The 14,860-nt window shown below is 55.3% G+C and overlaps 1 protein-coding gene across 2 annotated transcripts; it reads right to left on the bottom strand.

Moving 5' to 3' along the window:
- Positions 1 to 925: 925 nt before the first annotated feature.
- ESYT1 (extended synaptotagmin 1) lies at positions 926 to 14,729 on the bottom strand. Of its 2 annotated transcripts, none has more exons than XM_043446659.1 (31): positions 14,238 to 14,729; positions 12,665 to 12,706; positions 12,360 to 12,494; positions 12,179 to 12,252; positions 11,989 to 12,061; positions 11,745 to 11,834; positions 11,478 to 11,533; positions 10,784 to 10,907; positions 10,520 to 10,696; positions 10,315 to 10,397; positions 9,970 to 10,018; positions 9,756 to 9,842; positions 9,561 to 9,653; positions 9,264 to 9,335; positions 9,007 to 9,093; positions 7,734 to 7,883; positions 7,103 to 7,255; positions 6,789 to 6,965; positions 6,551 to 6,633; positions 6,378 to 6,426; positions 5,954 to 6,043; positions 5,732 to 5,827; positions 5,408 to 5,479; positions 5,223 to 5,309; positions 3,297 to 3,437; positions 3,075 to 3,220; positions 2,871 to 2,969; positions 2,660 to 2,791; positions 2,477 to 2,582; positions 2,079 to 2,128; positions 926 to 1,904 (listed from the first exon to the last, which is right to left on the bottom strand). In XM_043446659.1, the coding sequence occupies exons 1-31, from the start codon at positions 14,631 to 14,633 to the stop codon at positions 1,865 to 1,867; spliced, it is 3,309 nt and encodes a 1,102-aa protein (XP_043302594.1). In that variant the 5' UTR covers positions 14,634 to 14,729; the 3' UTR covers positions 926 to 1,864. The 2 variants fall into 2 exon arrangements, with proteins under 2 accessions (XP_043302594.1, XP_043302595.1); XM_043446660.1 differs by having other exon boundaries at positions 5,732 to 5,818.
- Between the last annotated feature and the right edge of the window lie 131 nt (positions 14,730 to 14,860).

Below are 14,860 nucleotides of genomic sequence, written 5' to 3'. Positions count from 1 at the left end.
CCAGTGGACAGCATCCTAAGGTTTCAGAGAAGGATGATAAAGCCCCCCGGAGGCAATTAGGAATCTCCAAGTTCCTATTCCAGTGACCCAATTTTCGGTAATTCCTTCTTCCTCCACCTCACTTTCCCTTCACATGGTAGTTAGAGGGAACAGGGCACAGCTTCTGTAGCTTGCATTCCAGGAAGGGCCCCAAGGGTGAGCAGCTTTGAATGCGTATAAAGTATTTCTCATGTAGCTGCCCACCAGGTGGGCCTTGAGCCCTTTTGGATGTGGCAGAACATCTCTGACTCTGTGCCGTGGCAGAGCTCCCAGGTTCACCAGCTTTAGGAATCCTTTCACTGGAAAGCTCAGAAGATGAGAACGTGTAACAGACGTCATCACCGTGGCTGGGAATGAATCTCACCAGAAACGCACAGTGAATTCACACAGGTCACATGACCACCCTCAGCACTACCAGCAATCTTGGCTGCAACCACAGTAGGTTCTGAACATTAAGGAACCTGACTTTATCTCGGAGGAAGACAGTCTCAGCTGCAGGGAGCTCCGGCCCACCTGTGCCTACCTCCCTACTCCTCACCCTCATGGAGGAACATGTCAGTCAGAAGCTGCCCCACGGCCTGGATCTTAGAGAGACTCTAGGAACCAGAGGTTCTAAGAATCTAACTCCGATTCTAAGCAGCTGCAGCGTAACGTCTTTGGAGAAGGTACATGCTGACTTGATCAGAGACGCAAAGGGAAAGACTCTCAGAGCCCAGTTTGGAGGCCCCCCAAAACTCTGAGAATAACTACAAGGAAAATAACTACAAGGTTCTAAGACTTGGAATCGTCTCTCTGATGAGGATCCACAAGCAACTCATGGACGTGCACAGTCCTTCCTGAGACTGTTAATAAGATAGAGCCATCAGTATTGAGCCAGGAGTCGAGGTTGATGTCAGCACTGCAGATGCTTAAATCAGCTTTTTTAATAACTGATAATCAGTTAAAAATATAAACAGACCTGATTTGTGAACTGAACAAAGGCTTTTGACACTTGGAATAAACACCTGATGGGTAGGCTGGATTCTCTGCCCTTAAGGAAAAGAGCCCCAGCTGGTTTGAGTATAAGGTTTAATGTAAGAGACGCTGGATTGGCAGAGTTGGGACAAAACCAGGAGATGCAGTTCTAGACAGTGACTGAATAGCCGAGGCGCCTGGACAGATTCTGACCATGCTGTCCTGAGTCCTCCAGAGCGCTCTGCATGCCCCGGCTAGAGGCTCACACCGTGACCGACCCTGGCCACCTGAAGGCTCTGATGAATCTCTTCCCAGAGCCATCAAGAGACTGGCTGGCCCGAGTCAACACAGCGGGTGTCATCTTCGGGACAGGCTTGAGGCAGTGGGTACGGAAGAGGGCGTGGGGTTGGGCTGGTACACTTGCCGCATGCAGGGGTCCAGGAGGCGCTCAGCGTGCATGCTTAGCCTTTCCTCTCTCCCTGACTGCTCATGTTTGGGAAGAAGGAGACCATCCAATCAAAGAAGAAAAGTCTTTCCAAAAGCTATATTTGGCGTAAGCTAATGCCACTGCTGGTGCTGCCAGTGGCCAGGCACAGACAGAAGGCCCTGAGGAGCTGGGCGGGAAGGAGAGTGTGGGCGGGGCGGGAACAGCGGCTCACGGCCTGCCCCAGGAGCCCAGCAGCGTGAAGGCCGTGCCGTGGAGGGTGGCATACGGTCCTCCTCTTTGGTCACGCAAAGGCCCCGGCACAGGCCTGGGAAGGGAGAGGGCTGAGCGGTGCAGGCTCTGCCCTCAGGCCCCATGCTTTAGGCTCATCGCATGGAGACGGTGACGCAGCAGGAGGCGAGGCAGTCAGGCAGACACCCCTGGCTCCTAGGAGCTGCCCTTGTCCTTGTCCTCCATGAGGTCATACCTGTGGGAACGAGCAGAGAAGGCTCAGGTGAGAAGATGACCTTCGTGTTCGCGTGTACATGAGACAAGGTCTCAGGGCTCTCATGCTCCAGATCAGCGGTTCTCAGCTTGGCTCACATCCTTTCTCCTTCCTCCTCAAACAGCCTGGGCCACTGCCAGCGCGTCGGGTACTCACCACTGGGCCGCACCCTGGGAAAGGTCTATCTCAGCAAGGTCCAATTGCACCTGTGTTGGAGAGGAGTCGGGGTTACACGTTACTTTTCATGTCTCCAAACACCACGCCCCAGCCTGTCAGGCTCCTGGCCCCAAAGCAGTGCAGGGGCAGCTGGGCAGTGTTGCTGCTGACGAGCTACTAAGCGCTGTCCGGCTCTGTGACCCCTGGGCCGCGGCCCGCCAGCCTCCTCTGTCCGTAGGCTCTCCGAGGCGAGGGTCCGGAGGGGGCTGCCACTTCCTTCTCCTAACTGGGCAGTGACGTCAAGCGCATCTGTGCTGCGGTGTCCCCAGGTGCCGCCTCCCAACAGGGACCACGAGCCTGTCCCCACAGCTCTTCTCACCGATGCCCTGCCCTCTCACCTTCCCCAGCAGGTCGCGCTCTCTCGACATGAAGGAGGAGCTAGACTTGACAGACACATCCAGCCTTCGCCGGAGCGCCTCGTCCAGCGGCAGCTCCCACTCAAACCTGAGGAAGGACTGGGCGTCAGGGGCAGGGCCCTTCCCAAGCCTGCCGTCTCTTCCCTGGAAAGCCCACGGACTGACCGCTCGTTGAACTCAGGATTTAGGGTCCTCTTCTTCTGTGAGGTCTTCCTCTTGGTGCCCCGGTTCTTGTCTGGCAGCAGCAACAGTGACACGTAGGGATCGGGGGGATCCCGTCCGTTCTGTCGAAGGGCCCTGTGACAGGAGGGAGGAGGTGAGAAGGCCGCCCAAGGCGGGGACAGGTAGAACCTGGGGGGGACAGATGGGGTCTCACCGGCAGCCGTGAATGAGGGCAACCAGCTTTCGCTCTTCACTGTGGTACCAAACAGTCAGTTTCAGCTGGCCCAGCGGCCCGGCCGGAGCCTCGGGGGAACTATGGAGAGATGGAGACAGCGCTGGGGGCAGGCAGTGCCTCCGGAGTCTGTAGCTTATCCTTTACGTCCTGGACGGAGCCCGCCTTCCCGTCCCAGCACTTTACCTGTCACTGTGCGTTAGGCGCTGCCTGAGCTCTGGGGCTGAAGAGGTGACCTGAGGGAGTCCGCTCCAGAGCTCCAGTTCGCTCAGAGAGGAGGAGCTGTGGCTGTGGCTGTGAGCCTCCACCCCGGAGTGCTGGGACACCAGGATCTAGACGGACAGAAGGCGGTGAGCCACGCAGCCCTCCGCTCCGCCCCCCACGCCCACCACACCTCCTGGCACTCACCCCGAGCTGCGCTCTCAGCAGCACCTGCCCTTGACCGCTGCTGAGTGTAAACCAGCGGTCCAGGCAGAGCCGGTCAGCCGCAAGGAGCTCGGAGAGGGGCAGGGACAACGAGCCCAGCGTGCCAGTCCCTTCCCCCCGAACCTGCGAAGCAACAGGACTGTCATCGAGAGAGAAGAGAGCTCCTTGGCAGTCCAGTGGTTAGGCCTGGGCGCTTTCACTGCTGGGCCCAGGTTCGATCCCAGCGCAAGCCTTGCAGCATGGTCAATAAAGGGGGAGAGGTGATTTAATCCGGGCATCCCGGGTCCAAATGCTTGGACATTTGGGTGGTTTTTGTGACAGACTCGCCTTCGTGAAGGGCAGGGGAAGCTGTGGTAACAGTCGCTGCTGGCCCCATTTCCCTTCTTCAACCAGAACAGACTGTATGATCTTTACTTTCTCAGCTTTGATAAATTATCCCAGTAATAACTGCACAGGGTGGGGAAAAGGACAGTAAAAATGAAACTGTTTCCTGCCCACCCTACCCTCATGTCCACACTCTACCCCAGAGCTCTTCCTGTTTCTTTACACTGGCATAATTCTAACTAAACTAACATGCCCATGTCTCTATTTCATAACTTGCCAGCTTTATTATCTACTGATTCTCTGCTGTGCACGATGATTAGCTGAGATCATTTACATCTCTCCTCTACCTCTGTCAGCGTTGTTAATAGCGGCGTTACTTTAAGTTCTATTGGTTTCTACTCATGTAGTTCTCTACTTCTTGTTCTATCAACTTTGGAAGGTATTTGACTCCTTACTCCAGAAAGAGCCCGGCACTCCTATATTAACTCCCCTCGTCCTCTCTTCACCTCCCAAACCTCATGACTTTTTGGTCACCCTTCAACCCACTGAACCCACTGAAACCTATTTTCACTCCATTCCAGCTCCTGAAGTTGTTTCAGTCATCGGTGCCTCCTGGTTTTCAAAGTCAGTGAGTAGTTTTCAGTCATCTGAGTTTACCCTTCGACACCATCTGGTCACTTCCTGTGACTTCTGTGACCCAGCCCTTCGCAGTGAGCGTCGCCCTGGACTGCAGGCTCCATCCGCCCTTCATTCGTCGCAGCGCCCAGCGCATCCCCCCTTTGTCTCTTTCTGACTACACGTGCCCCGACTGCAGCTACCGCCTGTGGCTTGCTCACGATGCTCAAACAAGAGGGAGAGGAAGGAACCCCACGACGGGCAGAGATCTGCCTTCCGAACGGCCGGCTCCCCTCGGGTGGCCCGCAGGGATCTCGGCTTCAGGAAGCCCTGCTCCGCGCACCCGTCCGCGCTGAGAACGCAGGAGTTAACGCACAGACTGCTCTTCGCTTCTCCCCACCCCCTCCCCCCCCTCCCCGTCCGAGTAACAGCCAAGCATCATCTGGCCTTTCTCAGTTCTTGCTTCAGTTGCTCTTAACAGTCTCTTAACTGATCCACCGGCCTCCAGTGTTGCCTTCCTCCAGCTCATGTCTGACAGACTAATGTATGAGTCTGGATGTCATCTCTCATTCTTTCAAGTGTTTCCCTATGCCTTTAGGATAAAATCTAAATTCTCAACATAATTTTTAAGAACTCTTGTGATCTTGCTCCTGCCTGTATCCTTAATATATTATTTGCTTCCATTCCCTTCTTAGCCTGAAGGGTCCTCCTTTCCTTTTCTTGGTCAGGGCCTGTCTACCCTTAAGCTAAGGATGCCTTTCTTACTACCCACCCTCACCTTTCCCTCCTCCTCTTCTCCCCTCACTGCCTTCTACCTAGACAGCTATTCTCTGGTTATTTTTCTCCTGAAAGGAGTATGCGCTCCAAACAGCTCAGAACCACCTCTTTTATCTCTGCACGCGCGGTGCCTGCTCCAGCGCCCGGGCTGTGGCAGCAATCTGGTAAATGTGGAGGATGAGTTTGTAGTACCTGCAACTCCAGAATCTCGGTGTTTGGTTTCCTGATGAGAAAGGAGGCGCTCTCATTCCAGACGGGGGTGGCCGTTTGGGGAAGAGTCTGGTGGAGAGGAGGGGGACCCTCAGTGATTGACATTCTCTCCTCTGTTCTTCTCAGCACCCCCATTCTTAGTCCTGCGGCATTTCCCAATACAGTACCTTCGTTTTATGAGACGTATCTCCCACAGCAAGAGTCGCATAAGGGCTGGGGGGCTTGGCACCTTTTCGGAGCTGGAAAGAAAACACTGGTCTCAAATGTGCCCCAGTTAAGGCAGATCCCCTGCCCCACAGCCAGCAGCCCATGTCCCTATTGCCGCTTGACAGCCACCACCATCCTGGCCTTGGGCAGACAATTCTTCCCATCCCAGTACCACCCTGGGAGAGAGGAATCTGGAGTTTACTACTCCAAGCACCCCAGAAGCATCCAAACCTGAGGGGTGTAGGAGGGCCAGGGAGCTGTGGGGCGTGGGGAGCAGGTCTCACCGGCAGGTCCTCGGCCCGCTCCAGGTAGACAGACAGCAGGGCCGCCGCGAGGTCTGCACTCTTCTGGGTCTGGATCAGGCTATTCACCTGCAGCACCTCGGGGAGGACACGGGGACGGGGGTAAGGGACGCCCCGGAGGGCTGGCATACGCCTTGAGAGCGGGCAGAAGAGCTTCCTTTGGCCCACCCTGGGTCCTTTCCTCCTTCCAGCATCTTTCCTTACCTCTTCTAACTCGGCAGCAGTGGGGCGGGGGGTCAGACGCTCCAGACGCATGTGTAGGCGGCCAGAAGGGACATCCTCCAGGGTCAGCCACTGTGGAAGCAGGCAGGGTGAAGACTGGAGTGTGTGGGGCCAGGGACCACGAGAATGAGATGTGCAACTGGGTCAGGAGGGACTGTCCATTCTTTGTTTTTAATATACCATCTGTGGACCCTATTTGAAGCCTTTATTGAATTTGTTACAATATTGTTTTTCTTTAAATGTTTTTGGGTTTTTTTTTAATTTTTTTGGTTTTTTTGGCTGCAAGGCCTATGGGATCTTAGCTCCCACCAACAGTCAAGGCCATGCCCAGCACACGGAAGGTGAAGTCAACCACTGGACCTCCAGGGAAGTCCCAAGGGATTGCTGATGGTCGTTTCAGGCTCACCTCATCAAGGAAGCCACTGTTTAAGACTGTGGTGAGGCTCACTTTACACCTGCAGGGTAGAAAGATTAAAATTAAGGTCTGCAGTCAAAAGCCAAGTCTCTCGTCCCCATGAGGCCAGACGTCCTGGCCTGTAAGACCCAGCTTGTCTTCCTCGTCGGACCTCACCCTCTCACCTGCCCAGAAAGTCGTCCTTGTCCAGGTCTTTGTCAAAAACCTCAACCTCTAGCTCTTGACCTGGGATTGATGTGACGATCACCTAGTGGAAGAGAACAGTAGAATCATTTCCTTTTCTTCTCCGAATGACTGGATTCCCCCTCCAGTCAGCTGAACCCCAGAAGTTTTCTGGACCAGTTTCAGAGGTGGCGGAAAGATGGGGCAGGACTGGAAAGAGTTCTAGCCTTCAATTCTGACCTCAAAGACCTCGTTCCAGCGGGGATTGAGATCTTCCCGAACAACACGGCTGCGGAAGCTTCGTCCTGCCAGCTTTAGTTTGACATAGGGGTCTGACTTGCCCTTCACTAATCCCCCCAAGAAGCGGTCTTTGGCAATCAGGTCCTGGGCCTCTAATACATGGATCCGAAGCACATTCTGCAAAAGGGACAGATGGGGACACCAGATGGCAGTCAAAGAGAGACACCGGTCAGACCCAGTCTTGAAACAGGTTTTGCATGTGTAGAGGACCACAGTGGGCAAACAGACGCTAGTCCTATCCGGTACAGACTTACCTCCGTCCCAAAGCTACTGTCAGGAGTGGTGTGACAGGGCCGAGGTGGAACATCCACACTGCTGCCTGCCTGTGGGCTCTCGTCCAGGTCCCAGGCCCCAGGAGTGCCAGGCACGGCCGGGAAGCGCACTTCCGACGTGTCCAAGTACAAGAGCTGCGAGGGCAGAGTGCTTGTCGAGTCAAAGGAGGCATCTGGCCACCAGCAGGCAAGGTATGTGGGGCCTGGCAGGCGGAGCAGGGGCTCTGACCGGGAAACTAGGTCCCCACCTTGGCTGGGCTCATCTCTGGAGGGTTCCCCTCCACACTCACCCTACTCTGACACCATCTCTTCCCCCAGTCAGAGCAACAAACTGTGTGTGTGTGTCTGCTAAACGCTCCCACATACACTAGCTCATTTCATCGCAAAGGATTCCCTTTCCTTTTTTTTTTGGCTGCATGTTCCCAGACCAGGGACGGAAGCTGCAGCCCTGCAGTGGCAGCGCAGAGTCTCAGCGACTGCAGCCAGGGAAGTTCCCTTTCTTTTTTGGGTGTGCGTCTGCTGAAACCCACGAGCGAGCCACCTTTCCTTACTCTAATGCCACAAGGAATCCACAAGGCCCTTCTCCGCCCGTAGCACTGTCTCCCCTCCATACCCTCATGACGAGTTTCATGTAGAGACGGGAGTTTGGGCCGGAGCTGCTGAGCTGGAACCACTGGTCCAGGGTGAGCTCCGGGGCAGTCAGCAGGCGAGCCAGAGGCAGGGTCAGTGCCCCTAAAGTCAGAGCCCTGGAGTCATCCTTCACCTGCAGGCGCAGGAAGAGGGGATGGGGAGAGAGATTAGGGGGAAGGGGTACACGATGGAAATGACGACGCGGCCGCAGCTTCACTCTGAGCCAGTCACAAACCTGCTCCGCTCCGGGCCATCCTTTATAGTCCTCTGTCCACTCCATGGTCCCTGCCTCCTCGCTGTTTCTGGTCTCCTTACCTGGCACGTTCTCATTCTGCTCTTCTCTGCCTATTTAAATCCTGATATTGCAGCCCCTCTGAAAATCCTACTTCTGTCACAAAGTCTCTCTAGTTACTCCAGCCATCCTAAGCACCATACTTTGGGTATTTGACTCCCACTGGTTAATGTTGAATCATCTTGCCTTACATGTGTTTGTCTCCTCTATGAAACTAGCCAGTAAGTTTCATGACAGCAGATACTGTGTTCCATGCTTTTTCTATGACCTTAAAAGTGCTAGATGTCTGGGAGGTTGGGGTTGGCACATATGCACAGTACCATACTGTGATAGAGATAATCAACAAGGGCCTGCTCTATAGCACAGGGAACCATACTCAATACTCTGCAATAAATTATATGGGAATAAAACCTGAAAAATAAATATATGAATATGTATAACTGAATTACTTTGATGTACATCTGAAACACAATGTTGTTCTAACTCTATACTCCAATATAAAACAAAAAACTTTTAAAAAGAAAAATATGCCAGGAAGAAAATGCTAGGTGTCTAACTAGTGCTCAATATGTTCTTCCCTTTTAAAAAATATTTTTTTTGAGGCATAATTTACAAACCACAAAAAATCACTCATTTGAAAGTACACAGTTCTCAGTTATAAGAATGAGCCTAGAGAGGTGGGTGGGGAAACGTGGAGAGTGTAAGAGGTGCAGAGTCTCGTAATGGACTGAAAATAGAGACCATGGAATCCCCTGGCAGTCCAGTGCTTTAGGACTCCATGCCCTCATTGCAGAGGGCCCAGGTTCAATCCCTAGTCAGGGAACTGTGACCTGGAAAGCCACACAGTGAAACAAACAAACAAAAAAACCCAAGAGAAAGAGATCAGAGGAGGAGATGCAGAGAAGAAATGGCGCAGCCCCGAGAAGACAGAAGAGCGTCCAGCGGGAACCAAGGCGACTCTCACCTGCACGTCAAGATCCTGGCTGCGAGGGTCTTGCAGGAAGAACCGGAAGGCCTGCTCCCACACCGGGCAGTTGCTACTGTAGACAGCCTGGAGGAACGCAGGACTCGGTCAGGGGTGCACGGCCCAGCACCGGTTCTGTTTCTCCAGAAAACCCCGGCCCTCACGGCGGCCTAAAGGGAACACTTCATCCCAAGAATGGTCCCCCTCCTGTCCCCCACACGAGGCCTCCCACACGGCGCCCTCGTCCGGGCCGTCACCTTGCTCTCCTGCGTCACATCCTGGGTCGACAGCTGTACCATGGGGTTGGGCTCCTTGTTCCCCTTCTTCAGCTGCGGGTGGCAGAATGCAGAAGTCACCATCTTGGTGGCTTTGTGTTTCAGTGAGGAAGGTGGGCTCTCATCAGGGTCTCTCCCCTGAGGTGCCTCTGGTCCCTTCTGCGGAGTCCCCATGTCCACACGCTGCTGCCACCGGGGCAGAGTGGGCAGGGGCCAGGGAGGGAGTGGAGTGCTGACCCCACGGCTTCCTGCGCGCCCGCCCTCAGGAGCCACACTCACGGGAAGATCCTGGGCGCGATCCAGATAGACAACTAAGATGGCAGCCGACGGCGGCTCCGGGCGGGAAGACACTCCGCGGTTCCACTGCAGGATCTGGCCAGGGGTGGCAGCGGTCAGACCTCCGTCCACTTAGGCCCCCGTACTGCTGGTCACCCATTTCTGCCCTGCGAGCTTCCCGTTCTGCACATTAGTTACCTGCTCCAGTTTTTCGGCATCTGGCAGAAGGGAAAGCCATTCTAGCCTTAAGTGAACTTGGCCTTGCCCACCTTGAAGAGGGAACCACTGGAGGGAGAGGTGGAAGAGAGTGAGGAGAGATCAGGTACCCACCCAGCTTCCTCCCCGCCAACGGAGTAACCACTGTCTACACAAGGGGGGCACCACCCTCCACCTTCCTCTTCTCCCAGCTTACTTCATCCATTACTCCAGCCTGCAATACTTTCCCTACATCCAGCTTCATTCTGGGCGGGGAGTGGATGGTGGTGGCAATGATGGCAGTGAAAGGGAAAAAAGAAGAGAGTGTTACAATTAGCAGAATGTCATTCGTTGGCCCGCTTCTCACCCAGAAATAACTGGCAGATCTCAGACTCCCTTCGTACACTCAGGAGGTATTTAAGTATGTGTGCATGGTGGGGATGAAGGGTGGAAAGTTGGGAAAGAAAATGATTACTATTCCCCTGGCCTGGAAAAGGATTATAATTACCTCTGGGATGTCAGTGGCCCTGGGTTTAGATTCCTAACGTAGGCAGAGTCTCACCTGCCCAAAAAGTCATCTTTGTCTGGATCCTTGTCAAACACCTCCACCTCAATTTCCTGTCCTGGGACCTCATGCACCATCACCTGAAGAATACAGAGGGATAAGGGTCTGCAGGTGAGCAGCATCCCATCAGCATCTTCTCTCAACACCTCCTGGACTTCCCCACCTGACCATGCCCTCACCCCCAACTCCTTGGCTCTCCCACCTCGTAAGTCTCTCCCCACTGGGGGTTGAGTTCCTCATTGATGACACGGCTGCAGAATGCCTGGGTGCCCACTCGCACAAGCGCATAGGGGTCTGACTTGCCCTCAATCAGGCCCTTCACGTATTTATCCTTGGAGCTCAGCCCTCGAGCGGCCAGCAAGTGAATCCGAACTATGCCCTGAAGGGGAGGAATCAGATTGTGAGAAATTAAAGACCCACCGCAGGGTTCCTGAGTGAAGGCTCTATCTGGGGGGAGAGGCCGTACCCTGGGAAGAGGGGAACGCAGCTGGGCCACATCTTGAAGGTCAGGCACGAGGGGCACCAGTAGTCGGTTGGGCAACACAAGGAAGGCAGCGATGGAGTCCATGATCATGGTGTCAGAGAGGGAGCTGAACAGGGGAGCGGAAACGGAGGTGAGTGTGAGGGTCCCTGTTTCCCCACCCCCAAGAGAGACCTACAGCTGGAGGGAAGATCTTTCTTGAAAATACGTTTCGCTACCCTTGCCCCTCATTTCCCACCTCCTGCTCAGCCCCTTCCTCGCTGCCATCCAGCTCTTTTTTCTCCCTTTGTCCCTGGCTGAGGATCCTGTAGCCCTCTTCAATCTCTACCAAAATGCAGGCCCCACAGGAGAAAAACCACACTACGAAACTTCTCAGGAGTATTTGTCTCAGCTTCCCCAACTAGGGTCAAGGCTCCTGGAGGAAACCCGCTGCATTTTTTTTAATATTTATGTAGCTGTACTGGGTCTTAGTTGCGGCACAAAGGATCTTTAGTTGTGGTATGGGGGATCTAGTTCCCTGGCCAGGGATAGAAGCCAGGCCCCCTGTGTTGGGAGGTCGGACTCTTAGCCACTGGACCACCAGGGAAGTCTCCCAGCTGCATCTTTCACTGCTCTGTACCCCTTAAATCTTCAAATTAGGGTTGGAACACTTAGCAGGTGCTCAGTAAGTCCTTGATACCTGAGTCCTGGGATATCCAGCAGGTTGGTCATCCCTGTCCAGTTGATATCCAGGGTCTGGAAGCAAACAGCAGAGGGATCAGGACACAGCAGGTGGGGGGGTCATGCCCAGACAACTGTTGCCAGCGCCCTGCCAGTTCTCAGCCTGCTTGTCAGTTCCCTCCCCCCTCCCCCATTCCCCACTGGGGAGATCGAGGTGGCCATCCTCCACCTCCCAGTCCTCTCTGCTTCCCCTATTTCTCTACCGCTCCTGGATGTCTTCTCTTACCGGGCGTCGGATGAAGAACATCGACACAGCCCCCACGATAGGAAGGTCTCCCATGAGTGGTTCGAGAATCACCCGTAAGATGCCATGTAGCTGGGGAAGAAAGAAATGAATAAAGCCTTTCCTCAGAAAAGGTCTTTTTTCCCTCCCAGACCTCCCCAGCCTTGGTTTCCCAACCTCCCACTTCCGCCATCTACTGAAACTCCAGACAAAGGCTTCCTGTGGAGTCCCCAGGCATCTGCCTTACCTGCATGCCCTTGACTCCTGCTTTGCAGAAGTATTTCTTCACTTCCACATCAATCTGAACGTCACCTACGTAGCTGGGTGTTGGGGAGAAAGAGAACAGGGGGTGAGTCCTAGGCTGAAGTGGGGTGAGGGGAGTCAAGAGGTCAGAGTGCCCGGGAAGGGGATCCGGGAGAAGTGGCAAGGAGCAGCACCTGATGTTCAAGTCCAGCAGGATCTGTTTTTTGCTCTGACCAGTGTGAACCTTGACTCCAAGGATGCGCAGTGGCTGTAGAGAGAAGAATGCTCGAGAGGGGAGGGAGAGACCCCCTTAGGCCACCTGCCTCCCCTGTCCCCATCTCTTCCCTTCCATTCCTTCCCCTCCTATACAAGTACCTTTTCACCCAGTTCCACTCGTGTAAAGGTAAATGTCTGCAGGTGGGGGTTAGATCCTCGAACAGCTGGGGCCACAGTTTCGGCGAGAAGCTTCTCCATATACTGGCCCAGAAAGGGCCAGACCTGGGCCACCATCTGGGAGAAAGGGGGCTGGTCACAGAAGAGCCCGCTTTCCCTCTGCAGACAAGTTCCTCCAGCATCCTCCCCGCAGGGAGGCCAGAACTGAAGTGTGGGAAGGTCTGGCAAGATAAACGAACCCTATTCTCCCCCTCATGAAAAACAAAACCAGGACAATCAACCCTCACCTTATTGAGCCACTCAGCCTTTTCCACATCTGGGAAGCTGACCTGGAGGTGGAAAAAAATGGAGATAGTGGTGAGCACGATCCTTTGCTTGTGGCTTCCTGCTAAGATGCCCACTGAGGAAACTGAAGTGGACAGGGCCTCCGCACACTCAGGGGCTGGGGGCGGAGCTGTGTGTCCTGGGGATCTAGTCTTCCGCTGGGCCACACAAAGTTGCTCTGCAGATAGCTCCAGGGTATGAAATGATGACAGCTGCTGAGGTGGGAGGAGGAGGGGAGAGAAGAGCACATTCTTTCTGGAGGGGAAGGTCCTGACCAATCAGAGTCTGAGGAGGAAATCCTGGGATCTGGCTCCTTTTACCAGCCTTCCTTCTGCCCTGGGAACCACTGCTTCTACACCAGAGGTGAAGCAGGAAGCAGCTCCTGAGTTAGGGAGGGGCCAGGAGAGCTGTTTGGGCCCAGGCTGGTGTCTTCTTTCTTTATAATCAGTCTGACTCCTTTCCTGGGAAGGAGGTACACCTGTGCTTTGTACTGGGGGAGGAGGAGGGGGAGCCGCTTTAGGAGGAAGATTAATTCCTCTGATGAGGAGGAGGAACAGAAACAGCTGCTGCCTGGGCTCCAAGGCCTGTGGGACCATTGCTCCCCCTTTCTCCTCCCCAGTTCAGAGTCTGGGAAGCATGGCTATGTCTGCCAAGTGTCAACTTTAATTTCCCCTAGACGGGCACCTCTGCTGGGAGGAGCGGGAAGGGAGGGCCCAGGAGAGGCTGGGTAACGGGCTGGGCACCTGCAAGACTTGAGAGAAGCCATCGGGCCCCTCACCACAGCAGAGGGGGCGAAGAAAACGGGTCCTGGCTCCAACCCAGCAAGCGCAGCCCGCAGTCCGGAAAAGGGTGGGGCCGGCCAGGGGCGGTGGAGTGTGGGCAGCGGGCACTGCAGAAGTCGCATGCGCCCCCCCCCGCCCCGCAGCACCCCCGCCCTTTGTCCAGCAGCCGCCTCCACTGCTCCGTGGCCCAGCCACCCCAGGCTGAAAAGAAGAGGGTCGGAGGGTCCGTCCAGGTGCGGGGCCTCGACTGGGCAGCGCTCCCAGGGCGGGTCTCGGGGTACTCGAGGATAAGAGCGGGAAAAGGGAGAAAAACCTTATGGCCTTAAATGGGTATTTTAAAAAAAAAGTCTTGGGGAGGACAGGAAAGAGGAGGAACCCCTCTGAGCGGCCACCGGAGCGGGGATGCCCAGCAGCAGCGTGAGTGGCACCAGAAACAAGGAGGGGCATTGGAATGGTCGTTTGGAGGAAGAGCCACGCCTGAGACGGGCTTCCCAGATGTTATTACTGTTCTTGCCTAAGCGTGGAGGAAGAGGTCCTGATTTTGTGGAAGAATCGGGATCCAGGCGTGCGGAAGGGGGTGGATAGTCGCTCCCAAGAGTGGCGCGTCCCAGCATGCAGGCGGCTAGCGGGCCAAAGAGGTAAGTGGGGCTCATCGTCCCAAGGTGAGGAGCTGACTTTAAGGATAGGGAGAGCCCTCGAACTGAGGCGCTTAAAGGGGGCTATTCTGTATTGAGGATTGAAGGTGGTCGCTCACCCAGGCAGGTAGCTCTCGATGGCTCATGTAAAGAGTTTTCGCCGTAAGCCGTTCTTCATCGTCCAGCAGCTGCCGCGCGACTCGAAGGCTCCGTTCTTTCTCCTCGCGAACCCGGCGCCAGCCCAGATAGAGGGCGAGGCCGAAGAGCACAAAACCCACGCTGAGCCCCATTGCCCCGGCCAGGTACACCGGCACTAGAACCAGCAGCCGCCGCCCGAACGAGCTCAGCACCGCCAAGGCCTCGCCCGCCGCTCCTGGGCCGGCAGGTTGGTCCCCAGAACTCTGCTCTGGCTTTGCGTGAGCAGCAGGGGGCTGGTCAGGGGGCTCGGAGGGAGGGTAGGGCTGGTCCACCCGGCTGGGGCCGGGGCTGGAGCCGCTTCCAGGAGAGGGCTCCATGCTGCCACCTCAGGGAGGACCCGCCCAACCCAGAGATCAGCTAGAGGTTGCCTAGTTTTGCGACTGGCTCCCCCTCTTACAAACCATAAACCCCAGGATGGGGGAGGGGATTTCAGGCCACGCCCCTCCGTTCTGACTATTTGGGTTGGTCCGCACCGCAGAGACGAAGGTGGAGTCTAAAGCTCGGAACCCCGCCCCGTTCCGCGAGGAGGGGGAAAGGGCTCGGG

Source organism: Cervus canadensis, chromosome 25 (genome assembly GCF_019320065.1).
Source record: "Cervus canadensis isolate Bull #8, Minnesota chromosome 25, ASM1932006v1, whole genome shotgun sequence".
NCBI classification, from domain to species: domain Eukaryota; kingdom Metazoa; phylum Chordata; class Mammalia; order Artiodactyla; family Cervidae; genus Cervus; species Cervus canadensis.
Note: the sequence above shows the minus strand (reverse complement) of the source record. Positions and strands in the feature narration are given on the sequence as shown.

Bases quoted from the DNA above. Each gene is read 5' to 3' on its own strand.
- ESYT1 (XM_043446659.1), bottom strand. From the start codon at position 14,633: ATGGAGCCCTCTCCTGGAAGCGGCTCCAGCCCCGGCCCCAGCCGGGTG. The intron at 12,062-12,178 runs GTGCTGCTCCTT...CCCAACACCCAG, and splicing joins CTGCTGGACTTGAACATCAG to CTACGTAGGTGACGTTCAGA. The intron at 1,905-2,078 runs GTGAGTACCCGA...TCGTTCCCACAG, and splicing joins TCCCAGGGTGCGGCCCAGTG to GTATGACCTCATGGAGGACA.